Source organism: Bacillus rossius, chromosome 1 (assembly GCF_032445375.1).
Source record: "Bacillus rossius redtenbacheri isolate Brsri chromosome 1, Brsri_v3, whole genome shotgun sequence".
Lineage (NCBI taxonomy): Eukaryota > Metazoa > Arthropoda > Insecta > Phasmatodea > Bacillidae > Bacillus > Bacillus rossius.
The window spans coordinates 296272018-296288553 of record NC_086330.1 but is presented as its reverse complement, the minus strand read 5'-3'; the positions used below and the strand labels follow the sequence as shown (position 1 = coordinate 296288553).

Below are 16536 nucleotides of genomic sequence, written 5' to 3'. Positions count from 1 at the left end.
CAAATGTAAGCTATCCTTGTACAAACTGTTTTCTTTACAATAAAAAATAAATATGTATATTTTTTGCACCACTTTCTATTCAAATATAGATTTATAAAACCATATACATATTGAACAACAAAAACTAAATACTTAAAAGTAAACAAACATTTAACACAAATATTCATATCTCATAGAGAACACATGAATAGATAGTAATGATTATCAGTATAATACAGCTGTTAAAATATTTAACACTACAGTTAAATAAATGCAGTCAATATTCAAACAGTTTCTTGAAAGCACTCAAGGACCTCCTTGCACTACACCAGCTTCACTTGTCCGGTATCTAATGTTATGGTTACCGCTGAAAATTCATAGTTGCTCTATGCACAGAACTAAAAGCCTTGCATTTAGAGAAGATATGGCACTAGAAGCACCAGCAAGTGTTGCACTTATAATCCCACCTCACTAACACCGATAAACTATTCGGTAGGCCCCTTAAAGGCAAAATTTTATGGTTTAAGATAAAGAGATTTAGTTATGGGAGAGGTACAGTAACCAAAAGATGCCATATTGGTTTCAAAAGTTATGTTCAAAATTAAATCAATTGTGGGTCCAAGATGCTAATATTAACTATAAAAAATTTCTGAGTAAGTTTGAAATAAGTTGGGTACAAAACAATATATGTACTGCTTTTCAAAATCAAATTTTTTTGAGACAAAATATAATTATAAATGAAAAAAACAAAATAAAAAAGGTTCTTGTACTTACATGTATGAATAAATAACTGTAAATTAACATGCATGTTAAAAGTTCATTTTTACAAATCATGGGCCAGAGGTAGCCAAATAGGTATGACCTTTGTACTGCAATCTTTAATTTGATATATTAACTAAAGCATATACATAGTTTACATCAAAATGAAGAGAGGGTGCAGCCATCACCATATTAAAGAGAACCAACGAAGTGGTAAATGTCATTAACACCGTGTTTATTTTACGTAAATGTCATTGACACAGATTTTGTTTTACAATAAATTTGTAGCTTAGTCAATTATTAGTAAACCTTAAGAAAACCAAATACACAGAAACTATGTTTGCTAGTTTCAATATTACAAAAAAAAATAGTTACTGGTAGTGTTAAGATGTTATTTTAATATTAAAAAATATACGAAAGCATGTTTTTAATTTAGTTTCTTACTGGAAGAAAAGGGAATGGGCATTGCACTTCATCCTGTTAAATTTTTGTTACATAGTGCATTATTCAGATTTCATTCTCAGCGCGCCTAAAGAAGTAAAACTTAAATAAACAAATCTGCCATTTGACTTGATTGCTGTGCCGAGAGGACGGGATGTGCCATCACGGGACAGGTGGTGGTGGTGTTCCAGGCGATGCCGGGGAGCGAGAGTGGTGCAAGCTGGCCTACTGGGAGCTGGCGACGCGCGTCGGTCGCCTCTTCTCCGTCGAGGTGCCGGCCGTCAACGTGTTTGCATCACTGCCGCGCGGTGACGGCCTCTGCCTTGCTACGCTCGCGCGCAGTCTGTCCCCTGTGCCCCCCCACGACTCCGTCCGCCGCACCCGAGCCAAGATCGGTCTTGGTGAGTTGCCCGTGCCTCTGTGTGGGAATCTCATCAGTTGTGGTACTGGAATTTATTTATATTAGGCCTGGGATCAATCACTCAATCTGAGTACTGAAATTAATTGATTCCAGTCCTGGAATTAATTTATCTCATTACTGGAATTATTCAATCAATTCTGCTGTAACTACTCAGATTATTTACAGTTATTATTTGTGTCATATTATTATTCATCTTTTATGTACATATTATTTTATTGATATTTAAATGTATGTGAGTTCTAACAACCCAGGATACACATTTTGATTTAATCCAAACTCCTAGGCTTGTTTCTATTTGGTCATGTACACATTTCCTTGGGATAGTATTCAGTTTTATTACAGTTCATGAGTCAAGCATTATGTCATAGACAAAATAACCAAATCCACATCGCTGTCTTTGCTGTGTTAACGAGTCTTCTTTTTTTTTCGCCTGGATTTGCTACAACAAGCGAGAGATTTAAAAAAAAAGATGGCCGTTTACGGTGGGGAGAGAATGTATAGTTGACCATGGTGAAATGACCTGAGGTCTTGTTCTAGTTTGTGTCTTACATATTTTCGGCGTACTACATAGACGATAGATATTCTAAGAAGATAATTCTATCTTGTGATATGCATGGTTTGCATATTTATTAAAATTTCATCTGTTTCAACCCGCCCATGTGATGTCTTGATGTATGGTTCCTGCTAAAACGACCTAGAACATGGGTCACAGACAAACCAACGTTTAGACCGATGATTAATCTGTCTTCGATTCGGTGAGACCTTTCCTATTACTTCAACTTTTCAGATGCCGAACGGATTGGTGGAGGCCTAGTTCCAGAACAACTATAGCCAGCCGTAGTCTAGTAGTCCATTCCAGCATACGCCTCCTAGCTGCAGTCCACGAGGGAAGTACCTGGTGGTTCTGAAGAAGAAGAAATCCGAGCTTCTACCCACTGAGAGCCGTGTGATATCCCTCCCCAGTGATGTGTCTACTTTATATATACTTTAGGAAAATTACCCTATTAAAATATAACATATTTGCGATGTTAACCGGTTTTAGCAAAACACTGAGTTGTTAGTAATCTCGCCAACAGACACATAGTTAATGATTTAATGTTGTTTAAGGAATTAACATATTAGTGTCAGATTGGTTATATTATCTAATCTTTCATATATAGGTTCTGTGAAACCCATTCTTAAATAAAGAATTCTTAACGCATATTAGTAATTTATTATTTATACTCCTTACAGTCACAAAGTAAGACACACTGGAAGATTACATCACAACCTTAAACATATTTTAAATGGAACCCATCAAATTATTCACACAGTTGATATATCACTTTCTGTAAATTATTGTTATCTTGATTAACTATGAAACGTGCTGGTTAAGCTACTGGGCAGGCTTAGAGAAGTACAGCCGTAACACCAAACAAATGTTAAAAACTTTATTAGCATATAGTCGGAAAGTATATGTGAGATAACACTGCTTCTGAAATAAATCAATTCCAGTCCTAAAATTTATCAGTCCGTAGTGAGGGGTATATAAATAAAATTCCTGAAATTGATTCATCCGTATACCATAATTGGTTAATAACAAATTCAGAATTAATAAATACTATTACTAAAATTGATGAATTCCAGTCTCAGTATTTATTTATCACATTACTGAAATCAGCTGATTAATTCTGGTCAGGGAATAAATTTTTATCAATCCCTGGAATTTATCAATCTCATTAATGGAATCAGTCTATACAAATCACAATTTTCTTAACATGATTTAAGGGTAAATATTTTTGTGATTGCAGAATTTACCTTACAGGCTATAATTTAAATATTCACGTACCTTCAGAGTGTTGTTACCAGGGCTTCACATTTTGTCGGCAGGCGTGATGCTCAGCCTGGAAGGAGACGGCGTGTGGGCGTACAACCGCTCCGACTCGCCCATCTTCGTCAACTCGCCCACCCTGGACGGGCCTGACACGCGCACCCTGCTGGTGTACCGCGTGCCGCCGGGCCACTGCCTCAACGTGTTCGACGCGGGCCGAGCGGCCAGCTTCCCCCCCCGCTGGGCCCCCGCCGCCTCGGGCCCCATCGACCGCTGCTCCGTGCGCATCAGCTTCGCCAAGGGCTGGGGCCCCAAGTACTCGCGCCAGGAGGTGACCGCGTGTCCGTGCTGGCTGGAAGTGCTGCTGGTGTCGTGCAGGTGATGCCCGTCCGTGCCCCTCCCCTCCCCCCGTCCGTGCGCGACGCAGAGTCCTAGGAAGCAAACCATCAGATATGAGTTGTTTATATCGTGACTACTATTCTACGTTTACAAATAACAATTGGATCTCTGTTTTGAAGCAACTTATGGTCTAACCAGCCAGTTTGTCCCAAGATCATAATGATAATGTCTCCTACCAAAATCAAGAAAATTTTTTTGACATCTTTTATGAATCTTGCATCATATGATGTGCCCTTGCTGTCTCATCAAATTCAAAATGCCTCTGCTATAGTTTGTATGCAATTAAGAAGGGTAAACATAATTTGGATTTATTCTGTGCCTTCGCGAATCTTTCGATGTCCGGGAGTTTACGGACTGCATTGCTAGTACATATCCTTAAAATAACATTTTTTTGACTAGTTTGGTAACCAGTTGTCAGCTTTTAAATTATTGGAATGAATTATAAGCTACTTTTTCCTAACTATAAAAATGTAAGAACTATTTAAATTTTAATGTGTGCACAGCAAACAGCAGAAAGCTAAAATTTATGTGGCAATGTTATCTGAAATTCAGAAATGATTAAAGAAACTCTAAAACTGGTGAACATTTTGTATTTCGTAGTTATGTATTTGTGTTTAAATCCACTAACATGATGAAAAATTCATTGCGGTTAAATGAAAAACTTGTACAATTTGTTATTAGAATGTAACATACAAACTGCAAAAAAAATCATAATAATTTGCATTCTTTTTTTTTTTAATTTTTATAATTGAAATTTGACATTCTTATGGTAAATTAATTAGATATATTTAAATTTGATTCAAATTAAAAAGTGTGTGTTCATGCAGGCCTACTTATTGAACCATCATTTTTTTAAAAAAAAAATCTTCAACTTGTAACTTTGTTGTATAATAAATAAATTTTGTGTGTCTGTAATCAGTAAACAATCAGTCACCTTACAATGCCATTAAAGATGTTTGAAGACGTCTGCGATGCAGGGTTCGTATTATTGTTGGGTGAATTACATATAAAACTCTTTGTGTCCTGTTTAGAGTTGTGTTGCTGTAGCTCAGAACATTTTGCTGTGATAGTTACTTGAGTAACGCCTTTGCTACGGGGCAGCTACCGAAGGGTTTGCTTCTTCGGCATGGCACACATATCAAGACGGCAGTCTTTGAAACTCAAATTACTTCTTTTTACGTGTGAGTTTTTCTCCAAGATGTTTGGATATGGGAAGTTGAAGCAACAGAATTTGTAATAAACCAAACTTTTGAAGCGTTGGTGCAGTATCTTTTACTGCAAACTAGTCAAAATCTGTAAAATACCATATTGTCCTGTAATTCTTTGTTTTATTTGAGTTTTTTGCATGTAAAAATATTAAAGGTTCTCCACTTATTTGCATTACTGCTAGATGAAAACTAAAATAAAAATACAGAAGTGTACAAAGGAAGTAGTGCCGGGTTCATAAACCACGCAAGAAACGCAAGCCAAAATGTTAAGTAACCGTGCTGTGAATCAACAGTTTATGAAACTACACAAGAGGGGAAAAAAACAATGCATCAGCCAACATTAAACATCTTGTGTTTCCATCATCTATGTTTGTAGTAAAGTGTTCTGAACACTTTTAAAAATGCTGACTATGTGTATCACACATATCACACATCATGTTTTCAAATATATAAATTATCACATAGAGAAAATAAAAATGTTTTAAATCAAATTATTAAGAATTACACGTGTGTTTTACTGAGAATACTTTCTGAAAAGAAGTTCGATGATAAATATTTTTCTTCTAACAGTTTAAGTTGTGGGGTTGGTGACATCTTGCAAATTGAATGTTTTTTTAAAACTACCATAGTTTTTTGTGTTGCATCCGTGCATTTCTTGCGGACTTTAGAAACTCAGTCTAAGGCTTTTCTTGATGTGAAATTTATCCTTCATTTATTAACATTGTTTTTTTCTGCTAGTCATGTATACGGCAATGTACTTTCTTCCTGTTGTACTATTTTCCATCTGTTCATAATTTTTAATATTTTAGGTATTTTCAGCAGCTGTACATGATCACAACCGCGAAATTCCAGTAATCATCTCTCACCAAAATATAAAAACACACTTTCGAACCACATGCAAGATGTCCAGCTTCATTAAGAGACATCATGTTAACCAACCTTGGAGTTTAATAGAACTTTGCTATGCAACATTGCCAAGTTAATAAGCCACACCATGTTTTTTCAGCATGCATTTTACGCAAAATTATGCCCGGATTATTTGGGTAAATACGGTAAATTGTATATGAAATATAATATTAAATAGGCCTTATATTTAAATTTTTGGTTTTGACGCTTTTTTCAACTTTGCCATGGTTTATTATGGTTTTTTTCATTTGTGCTTTTAGAATAACATAAATTAATTTTGTCCTTTGCAGCAGTAGACGAGAGTACTATTGAATTTGCACTGCATTTGTGCTGCTAAAATGTATGGAAAAAATTAGTTTAACTTACTAGCCTGCTATTCATTTTGCTTTTATAATTAATTGTAATTTTTCAACCCATAAATATTTTTTTGGGGGACACATTTTTTCTGTGTTCCAAGGTCAAAATAAATGTTTTTTTTTTTATGTTACATAGTTATCTACATCCAGGTGAATGATGTGGTGTCTCAAGCCCAAATTATTTTCATTAAAGTGCAATATATTATATCTTTTTGTAGTATTTGCTTTTATAATGTGCAGTTTTGCTACTGAAAGTGGTTTTTGCCATTGCATTTTGCTGTTTGTAAGTGAAGGACCCCCTCTCACTCAAAAGACTGCCTTAAAGTTATAGTAATGGTGGTATCTGCACCTGTCCTTGAATGTGTTTCACAACTGCGCGATGCAGGGACCTTCACCCAGGCAGGGCTCAACTTGTGTTGACCGCTCCACTTGAGCATCAGATAGTATAGAAGAGTTTCACCTTGATTAATATTTAAAAAATTTTCTATTTGTTGATCTTTTGAAGGTATTTTTACAGTTTTCATTCTGAAAGAAAAGGTAATAATTATATCATTATATGCTTAACATGTATTATTATTTCACAGGAGAAACTATTTGTAGCAGTCTGTCACTTTTAATAACAAGGCATTCCATTAAATTATGTACTGTGCTCAAACAGAGCCAAAATATCATTTTATATGAAATGATATCAAACAATTTGTTGACCAAAACACTTGAAACCAAGATAGTGTCTTTCAGTTAACATCTCCTTAGAAGTTAAAATTGAATATAATCAGATGATGCTCTTGAAATACAAGAAAATGTATTTCAAAAATCTTCCCAAATTTTCCTTTACATGATACAATCACATATCAGGTACATTTTGAACAATTATAATTTCATAATAAATTTGGGTAGAAAACTTTTGTGCTGTATGGTATATCTGGCAACAAAGCACACTGAAATGACAGACTAATTGTAGAAATTGTGAATTGTAAAGAGAAAATAAATGAAATCTCGGTTGAATACATACAGCAAACTAAGTATGACACACTATAGTTTATCAATTGTGTGTGATTTAACAGTTCGCAGGCGTACTGGAATTAATAATGTCTTATAAGTTTTATAATGTCAAGTAGTGTTTTTTTTACTGCATTTACTCTCTTTTAAGGGACTTTTTTATGACTTTTAAATTGAAGTGCATCTTAAGCTTATAGTTAATTTTTTTTATTGAATCTTAAGTATTAAGAGTGTGTATTAGAATTGACAGTTTCTTAGATTTGAGTCATTACAGTATGTGTTGTTTGTAAAATTTTCTGCAAGAGAATAGATGGCAGCACGGTATTTCTTGTCAGCTGTCAATGTTGCTTTATTAGTTGTTGTTAAAACACTAAAAAATTCAAAGTAGGCTGTGCTAGGTGCATTGCGACGCGTAATTGTGAAATATTCTGTAGAGGTTTGTGAAACAGCTTGATATCAGTGTGCCACTTGGTTGGCAGAGTGTGAACATTTCAGGCTGACAGATACACACATGGTTGGGTTTCAATGTATGGCATGTTGCTGGGTGGGGTGGGGGGAGTAAAGAAAGTGGATGTCAGGGAATATGTAATTAGTAACATACACGTGTAAAAAAGAAATTATATCTTCTTTTTCAATTGTTCTCACAGCTTCAATGTACCCGGACAAAGTGCTTCAGCTATGCAAGTGAATACAGCGGTCATTATAGCTTTGATTTCTCAAAAAGAAATAAAACCTTTAAAGATTCTTTTTATTTTGCATCAAGAGCATATGACTGTCCTTTTTTTTCCTTACATTCTTTTAAGTGTTAAGCCAGTTTCCTTTGTTTGTTCAACTTATAAAGACTTTTTATTTGAGGAAAAAGGTAACAATCAAAATATATATATAATATAAAGATTTTATATGATATTTAACCAAATAATTTTAACTTGTATGAATTTTTTTTAACCCTTGACGAATCACTGTGTTGCTTCGAGACAAATAAACTCGTACTGTGCAGTGTCAAAATGAAATATTTGTAAATATAAATATATATATGTATATGTAAATTTTTCTAGTGATGTCTAACAAGGTAATGTCGTTTTTGAAATGCTTGTGTGTGGAGATGGGACTATACAGATTTTGTCGATACTGGTAACTGTTTTCGAAGAGTTGGAAATGACAAAATGTCACTTGCGTCGGGTAGTGGATAACTTGGATGCCTAGTTTTTTCACAATACAATACACATTGCTTTGAACGAAATTGCCAGTTATTAAAAATAAAATTTGGTCCAATGAAAATAATTATCTACCGATTCCTAGTTATAACCCAAATGTGCCTTTAATTATACTGTATTGATTTTGTTGCAGCATTAATATTTCTTAAAACTTTATTCTGGATTAAAAATGAATTCTTTGTTCATTTTTTTTCACACATACACACACACATATATATGTATATATATAAAATTAAACAATGTGTGTGTGTTTTCATTGTACAGTAAGGAAAATATATTTATTGTTTAATCTATAAAACTTCTTTTTTTTTTCACATTTCCAGATTTTATAGTTTTCTGAAATTTATTCATTTTTTCTGTTTAATACTTTAATCCAATGCTGTACAAATTATTTTTGTTCTGTTTCCTGTATTTTGCATTATTTTTCCATTGAACAGTGTAAAAAAGGCCTTGTCCTGTAGTGCATATGTCTAACTTTTTTAACTTACTTGAAATAGAATAAATACATAATAAAATTGGGATTCAACTTGGAATTGGTGGAACATAGAAGAGACATGGGTCGGTATCGATAGTATCTATGTTTTGGAGCCCATCTCTACTTATGTGTTTTATTTTTATATATTTTGAGAATCTTGCTGAGTACGTAACATTATGTACATTTTTTATTTAGCGTGGTTACGGCGGGTGCGACTCAAACCCTTCCCCTCTGTCGTTACTCAGTTTGGTACGACATCTACATCACATGGACGTCATGAATTGTTTCAGTCATGTTGGAGTTTTCTTTCTTTCTTGTTTGTATTTTTTTTTTACATACGCATAGATTAAATGTGATATCACCATAAGAAAAAAAAAGCTCTGTATCATTGTAGTTTCCGGCATGTAAGACGAGGCCAGGTTTCCAATGACAAAAAATTTAAATTAAATTTATAACATAATATATTGCATGAACCCATCAAAACTTGTCGACCAGCATAAAAAAAAAGGGGAGATAAGTTTTAACTACCTTTGTTTTAAACTTGACAGCATAGAAACAACGACCATATCATTAAGAAAGGGTGCAAGATAAAGACCATCAAGGGTAGGTTGTGAGTGGAGATACAAGGGTAAATAGCTGGCTCATGCTAGGCTATTCATTATAAAAACTAGTTGTTTCTCATTCTTGTTTGTGCAACAGTAGCATAAGTACTGCTGGGTGTGCAGACTCTATGTAACAGTGATAGAAGTACAGTTTACATGAGATAAGTAGCAGTTATAATCTCTTTGTGCATAAAATTCTTGTCTTATACGCTGGAGAATACAGTATTCACATTTATAGTTGTGGCAGCTGTACAGTTTAGCATCAATTAAAGAGTATTTATTTTTAAAATGTGGATAATTTTTCCATTAAAGTGATATGAAATTTATTTTTATTTTCCAAGGATCAATAATTTGGACATGCTTACGTAAGACTTAATAACACCATTGTGCTGCCAGCTTGCTTAACTAGAGTGCTGGAAGTGAGAGAAATACCATGCAGAAATCTACAAAGGTTGGTTGCAACTGTGCTTAGTAATTAAGTAGAGGAGTGATAACACACATACAATATTGCAGAATATTTGTGCATCCATGCTCTTTACATCATGTCATCCATAATCACTATTCATTTTTTTTCTGTATAGTTTTGTACAGTTAAAATGGCTCGATTCCTTCTATCGAATTTCACTTGCGTTTACTTATTTCATAACTGACCATAGCTAACCTTGGCTGATTTGCTGTGAATTGTACATATTTATCTTTTTATTTTTACTTATCAGTCTTTGTTTTCTGACATGAAAAAATGTGTACATCCATCATTATTCACTTTATACTGTGCTGTCAGGTATCACACAGTTGTTACAATTTTGCAGTTTTGCCATACAAACTCTTTCACTATAAACATAAGTTGATTTGCAATACAATTGCTGTCTGCAATATTTTTTTTATGTGAAGGTGTCCTCTGTAAAGGTTAAATTTTTAGACACATTAGTAATTCAATGAGACTATTAGTGACTGTAAAGACCAGAAAAATTGGCGATTTCGGAAAACTTAAAAAATAAAAAATAAACTATATTATTCCTCCCTCCCCCCAGTCCTATTTTACACCAATTTCTACACAAATAGGCTCTCATCTAAGGATTGCTATAGTTACACAACTTTCTCATCAAAAGTATTTTGAAAGTAGCCCATTGTAGAGAAAAATGCATGGAACAAGTAGGTATTTATGAAAAAAAAAATATAGTCTCCAATTTTTTTGAATTTCTAACCAAATTAATTTGATTTGAAAATCTCTACATGACCTACTGTGAAGTTGTTTTATACTTCTGCTCCAACTCATTGTCAATTCTAGGGGAAGTGCTTGGCTAAAAAAAAAAATTCAAACTCTGCCTTTAAGCTGCATCAGTAGTGCCACTTTTGACTGCGTCCTGAACTGGTACAGGCTCGACAGTTGAGACAGGATAGCAAGTTGGAAGGGTGAGTGAGAGAGAGGGAGAGCTAGCAGCAGTGTCCCACCTCCTGCCTCTCCTCTCTGGCTGCCAGTGAAGCAGCTTTATCTGCTTCTCCAGCCCCCGGTGACAACCGACTATCACTGCATTTGTATCTTCATTATATGCTTGTTTTTTGAACGACAGCTTATGTACTGCAGAAGCAATTCTTCCAATTTTTTTATTTAATCTGCTGTTTGTTGCTTTAAAAGAGGCTGTGTTAATCATTTTTACTGATGAAAGTGGCACCAGAAAAGCTTTCTTAAATACTGCGAAATCTGCCAGTGTTGAAGTGTTTATAATGTGGGGTGAAAGCACGGCCAATGTCTGGGGTCCAGGAATGAGTGGTTAAGATGAAAGATGCCCGGCGCCAAATCACCGTAGAGCATCGCCACAGAGTGGTGTCTGTTTATCTCAGGTGGCGATCAAATACACTGATGTAGGTATTGTGGGCGACTGTACGGGTTACGACCAGGAGACGTGCCGCTACCCTCTCGGCAAGATGGCTGCCTAGCCAATTAGCATTGCTAACACAGGAGGCGCTCATGCTGATGTAATCCACGGGCACCAACATATGCCACTATGATAGTTCACTATGACACACTCAGTGCGAAATGTCAGAATGATGCATGGTCGTATGTGTGGTGTAGCTGATCAACCTAAAAACAAGATCCGGCGACGGCCGATGCCGAACGTCACTCGTGCATGCCACTTCTGTGGGGCATAACTGCAGGAGGGGAGTTAGGCTCACGCTGTAAAGGCTAGGAGACTCTCGAGGCGAACATGAGAAAGGTTTAAGTGAGCTAAACACAGGAAATTACCAGAAGAAAGAAATTGAATTACCTTCTAGTCACAGACCAAACAGACTGGCTGTTAGACACACACGAGGGAAGTGATGTTATTGAACTTTCAATTATATCAACCTCATCTGCGAGTCCTTTCCTATAAAAAATAAAACAAAAACACATGATAACAAATAGAGAAATTGCCATTTAGTTTGTACCTATTTTTTATGCTTCAACACCATTTAGTTTTCCTCTTCCTGCATATCGCTCTGCCGACGCAGTGCTCATGTGGCAGACGCGCTCACATCACTGGCCGGGCCGATCTAACTTCAGGACTGCCCAGGGCAGTACAACTTCAGATGAACTTAAAATTGACAAAATTTTCCTGCATTTACAAAATAGAATCAGCGAGGTTATTTTTTTATTCTAAGTCATTAAGTAAAAGTGCACTTAAAATAACTTTAATCTTTGTTGCAAATTATGTGTTCAAGAAAAAATTACACCCCTTTTTCAGGTGTCTAATGATGGGTCAGAAGATGTTATTTTTCTCAAGTCCTAATCTTGAATTTGGTTCTTAAAAATAGTGACTTGAATACAAATATAGATCTCAAGAGTTAGGCATATAATAATGCATAATCAAAAATGACACAGAATGGGGTTGTCGTGAAGTTAAGTTATTATTATTCAATCATTTTTTTTTAAATACTAATTATTTTGTTATTTTAATGTAGAATCTATGATACTAACAAAATTGTTAGTTTTTTTAAAACCATTTTATACTTTGAATAATTGTCAAATTTAGAGATTTTAACAAATCAAAACCCAGCAGTGGCAAGTGAGAATCAAGAAAGACCAGGTTTGAACATTATTGAAATTTAATGGGTGTGAATAAGTGGAACTGAGTTTTATTAGCAGCTAGTAAAAAGTTACTGGTGAGTATAGTAAAGTCCTTGGTGTAATCTGGACTTAATCCTAGTGGAGGTAGGTAATGAACTAAAGACGAGGTAGCAAATGGAAGCACCCCAAAACAGCGTACGCTTTGGCAGTGCTGTTAAATTAATTTTAACAGTTTGCTTAAAGCGGTTTGTGTTCAAGCACCTCTCTTAAATCTTGATAGTTTGTTTAATGGTTTTCTGTCTGTAAGTTCTGCAGACTGTTCGTCCAAGCAAACAACAGCCTTAATACCTTAATATAAGCAAACTTATCTTCGTTATTTGTTTCATTTGGGGATTTTTTTTCATAAAAGTTTTAATGGGAACTTATAACTTCATGTAATCATATGCACAAAACAAAATAGCATCCTTTGTAAGTGTGGAGAAAATGACTTTTCTCTTTCAATTAGGCTGTAATCCTATGCAAGATATTAAATTACTGGTAGGTAAAAAAAATACTTTGGTTTTCCAGAGAATTAGGCTAGCCAACCATTTACCAATTTTTCTCTCTCTGAGAAACTCTGTAATAATGTTAAGCTGTCAAACATAAAAATTGACAAAGTTGTGTGTCAGAAAAATGCACATATTCATGGATGTAGAACTCTAAAATGAGATATATTCTAATTATTTAAGGTACTTGTTAGTGGTGTTTGATGGCCCATATGTAAAAGGTCTCCACATGCTGAAGCAGTACATTGAAGTGGCAGCATTAGCACATTGTACTTACTGCTCATGCAATTACACTAAGGCGGGAGACAAAGAATTGTACAAGGTGATGTGCTAGCAATGAGAATCATGGCAGCTTCTACAGTGTACATGGTCATAACACACTGTTCATGCCACTGCGGCAAATGGTTTCGCTGCAATTATTGCACCAAAGAAGTGGTAGTACCACTAGTTGTGAACCTTCATTTTCCGATGTTTACGTCCTACCCTCTTAACCTTATCTCAATGACATACCACACCAGTTTGTGGGGATCTGACCATTAACATTGGATTTCAAAAAATTTTTTACAAAAATATGTAATTATATAATATAGAGTTGTGCATTCCTAGGTTAGTAACGTGTTATTACAGGAATCTAATGTATGTATTTCTCTCACTGACGCGTCATAAGTTTTGGCAATACTAGCTCGTGTCGCATCTCACAGACAGGTCAAACGAATGGCGTGTGCAGAATTATGAGCGCACATGCTTGCGGATGCAATAATTCCTCCTCACGCACCATAGAGTTTTTGGGAACATCACATTACAGTGCGTTTGTACAGAAAAAAATAGAAATGCTCTCTTTTGTGTATAACCATTTTATTCATACATATCCAACAGTGTTAATTGCTTAGGTGTTGATACTAGTACTAATTACAAAGTCCAGTTTGTTAATTAAAAAATAAGAAAAAAAGGTTGCTTTGTATAATTGTCAGTGCTTTTAAACCAATCATGTAACCACGCAAGTCATGACTAAGAACTCGTTCAGTCGAGTCATTGAGTGATTTTGCAGCTGAGATCATCGCGGATTGGTGAACTCTCGTCTTTACTTGGCAAGTGACGTGAGATATTTTTTTACTGAAACTTTGGTTCTTGCTTGAAATTTCATTTTTGAACGAACCAAAAAAAGGAAACAATTATAAGTGTTATTTTGTACACAGTAATATGTTTAAAAAAAAATTAATATCTATTGAAAATGTACATCAAATTATATATATAAATTATTTACACTTTACCAGTTAATTTGTAAATTTTGATTAGAGCAAGTTTTCTGTAACGGACTACATCATACAGGGTCCTTGTGGAATATAAAAAAAAGTTTGTTATTGAATGTTGATATATTAAATAAAATCAAAAATGTTTAACTATTTGTAGTGTTTTCATCCATTCTCCTGTTTTTCTTATCTGGATGGTTTCATTGCCGAATGTGTAAGGACATGTGTGTACATCTACCACCAGGGTGGAGCGAGAAGGCCTACTGCTTACACATCGGACTACGGCCAACCTGATTGCGATGCAGTGTAGTTTCCCTGCTTGGATGGTTCCTTGCCATAAGTCATGGTTACTCCCTGCCGCAACCCTGGTCCGTGTCCTGTCACCATCTCTAGCAACCTCGCTGTTGACATGAAAAACCACACTCTAAAAAAAGTTATAAATACATATCTACTATTATTCTTATAGCAGTAGGATTTTTACTAGCATAATTTACGAGGGTAAGAAATCCAAGTGTTTTGAGGTTAACAGTGTACAGATTGCATAGGTTTGTTAAAATACTATTCACTGATGTGGAGTCATACACCAGATTAATATTTGTGCTTCTCAGGATACTTTTGGTAATAGTTACAGATAGGTTAGATTAGGTGTATTACTTGAATAAAATTCTCACAAAAATTTGTTCTGTGTTTTTATATGTAAATATAGATTTTTTTAGATCAGCAATATTTATAATATAGCAAAATTTTATTTTGTTTATTATGGCAGCAAACTTGCAGGAGCGAGTGGCATACCTTGGGTGTGTTTGGAGATAAATAAGTGAAACACAGTCTTTCCAATTGTTTATATAATAAAAAAATAGTACCCAAATTAAAAACCAAACTAATTAATTTTTTTGTTGTATCAGTGATTGTTAAGCTTTTTCAAGTTTATACATATTGCCAAATGTATTCACAAGTGTTTCAATTTATATGTTATATTCTTGAAAGTTTCTTACTTTCTCTTGTATTGTATGCAATCAATTTTAACTTAATGCTAGTAGATATTTTTATTTCAAATAAAAATTTTAAAATACATTATTACATCTAAACTAATTTACGGATTAGTTTAAAGATATATCTAATGTTCTGGAGCTATCATGGTGTTATTTAAAATGATGGTTTAATGTCATTTACAATGCATTTTCAAACTTATTTGCCTCCAGTTGGTGAAAAAATTCTGCTATGTCCATTTGTGAAGCCTGTTGGTTCCAGCCTTATCTGTAACACAACTCTATCTCTCTCCATTCTCCCAGCCTTCCAACGAGCTAATTGTTATGATTAAGTTAACAAATAAAATAATCAAGTAATCTAATACAAAAATTAAAGACTGAAATTTTGTTAACCTTGGCGCAACTTTCAAGAAAGGTAATTAGTAATAGGTGAAGTTGGTCTGTAAAATTCTATCGGACATGCTCCTAAAACAATATTGAAACTTTCTTGTCCATAACTCAAAAAATTTGCACAGTTCAAGGTTAACAATGAAATATACTCATCTCCTTGAAATTAACAGAACAACTACTGGTTATCACGCAGTTACAAACAAATAGCTCAGCACACACAACACCCATTTCCAATGTACGAGGTGCTAGCAGATCAACTTTCCTCCTCAGAGAATTACAAAACAAAGACAAACAAGCGCACAGAAAATGGCCGACGACTCCTGAAGAGAATTTGTTGAAGTTACAAGCACTCACTGTTCTCGATATATGCAAAATTTAAAATATTCACCAAAAATTGTAGTTTATGAAGAATCTATTATAAAAGCGTAGCTGTGAAGGAAAATTTGTAACTATTACAAAGCGTTCATAACTTTTGGCATGTCTGGATCATTTGCCTGCCACCGAGGTGATCCGGGAAACATGGCAGACTTTTCTGCGAGCAAGTGTCTTTCTCTGGTTGCTTTCGTTTTCCCCTGCCATTCAATCCATCACTGCTGCATCCACATTGCCTCACCTCTCATTGTCGATAAGTCATAAAGCCTATTCATTCATTCATCTTCATGTTGTCAGCAAGTCTTTGCAGTTCAGTAAACAGCCAAGCGGGCTAGAGATTGAATACTTGAGCTAGTGGCGAGGGAATAGTGGGAA

At 34.8% G+C, this 16536-nt stretch overlaps 2 protein-coding genes across 4 annotated transcripts in view; both read left to right on the top strand.

Annotated features, from left to right (window-relative positions):
- LOC134527775 (mothers against decapentaplegic homolog 6) overlaps positions 1-14560 on the top strand; it is a 52966-nt gene extending 38406 nt beyond the window's left edge. The window contains exons 4-5 of the mRNA XM_063360711.1: positions 1371-1580; positions 3470-14560. Coding sequence (XP_063216781.1) covers positions 1371-1580; positions 3470-3792 — 533 coding nt within the window. The 3' untranslated portion in view covers positions 3793-14560. The remainder of the gene's footprint in view (positions 1-1370; positions 1581-3469) is intronic.
- LOC134527781 (solute carrier family 35 member E1 homolog) overlaps positions 1-16536 on the top strand; it is a 308654-nt gene that overhangs the window by 191403 nt on the left and 100715 nt on the right. The window lies entirely within an intron of this gene.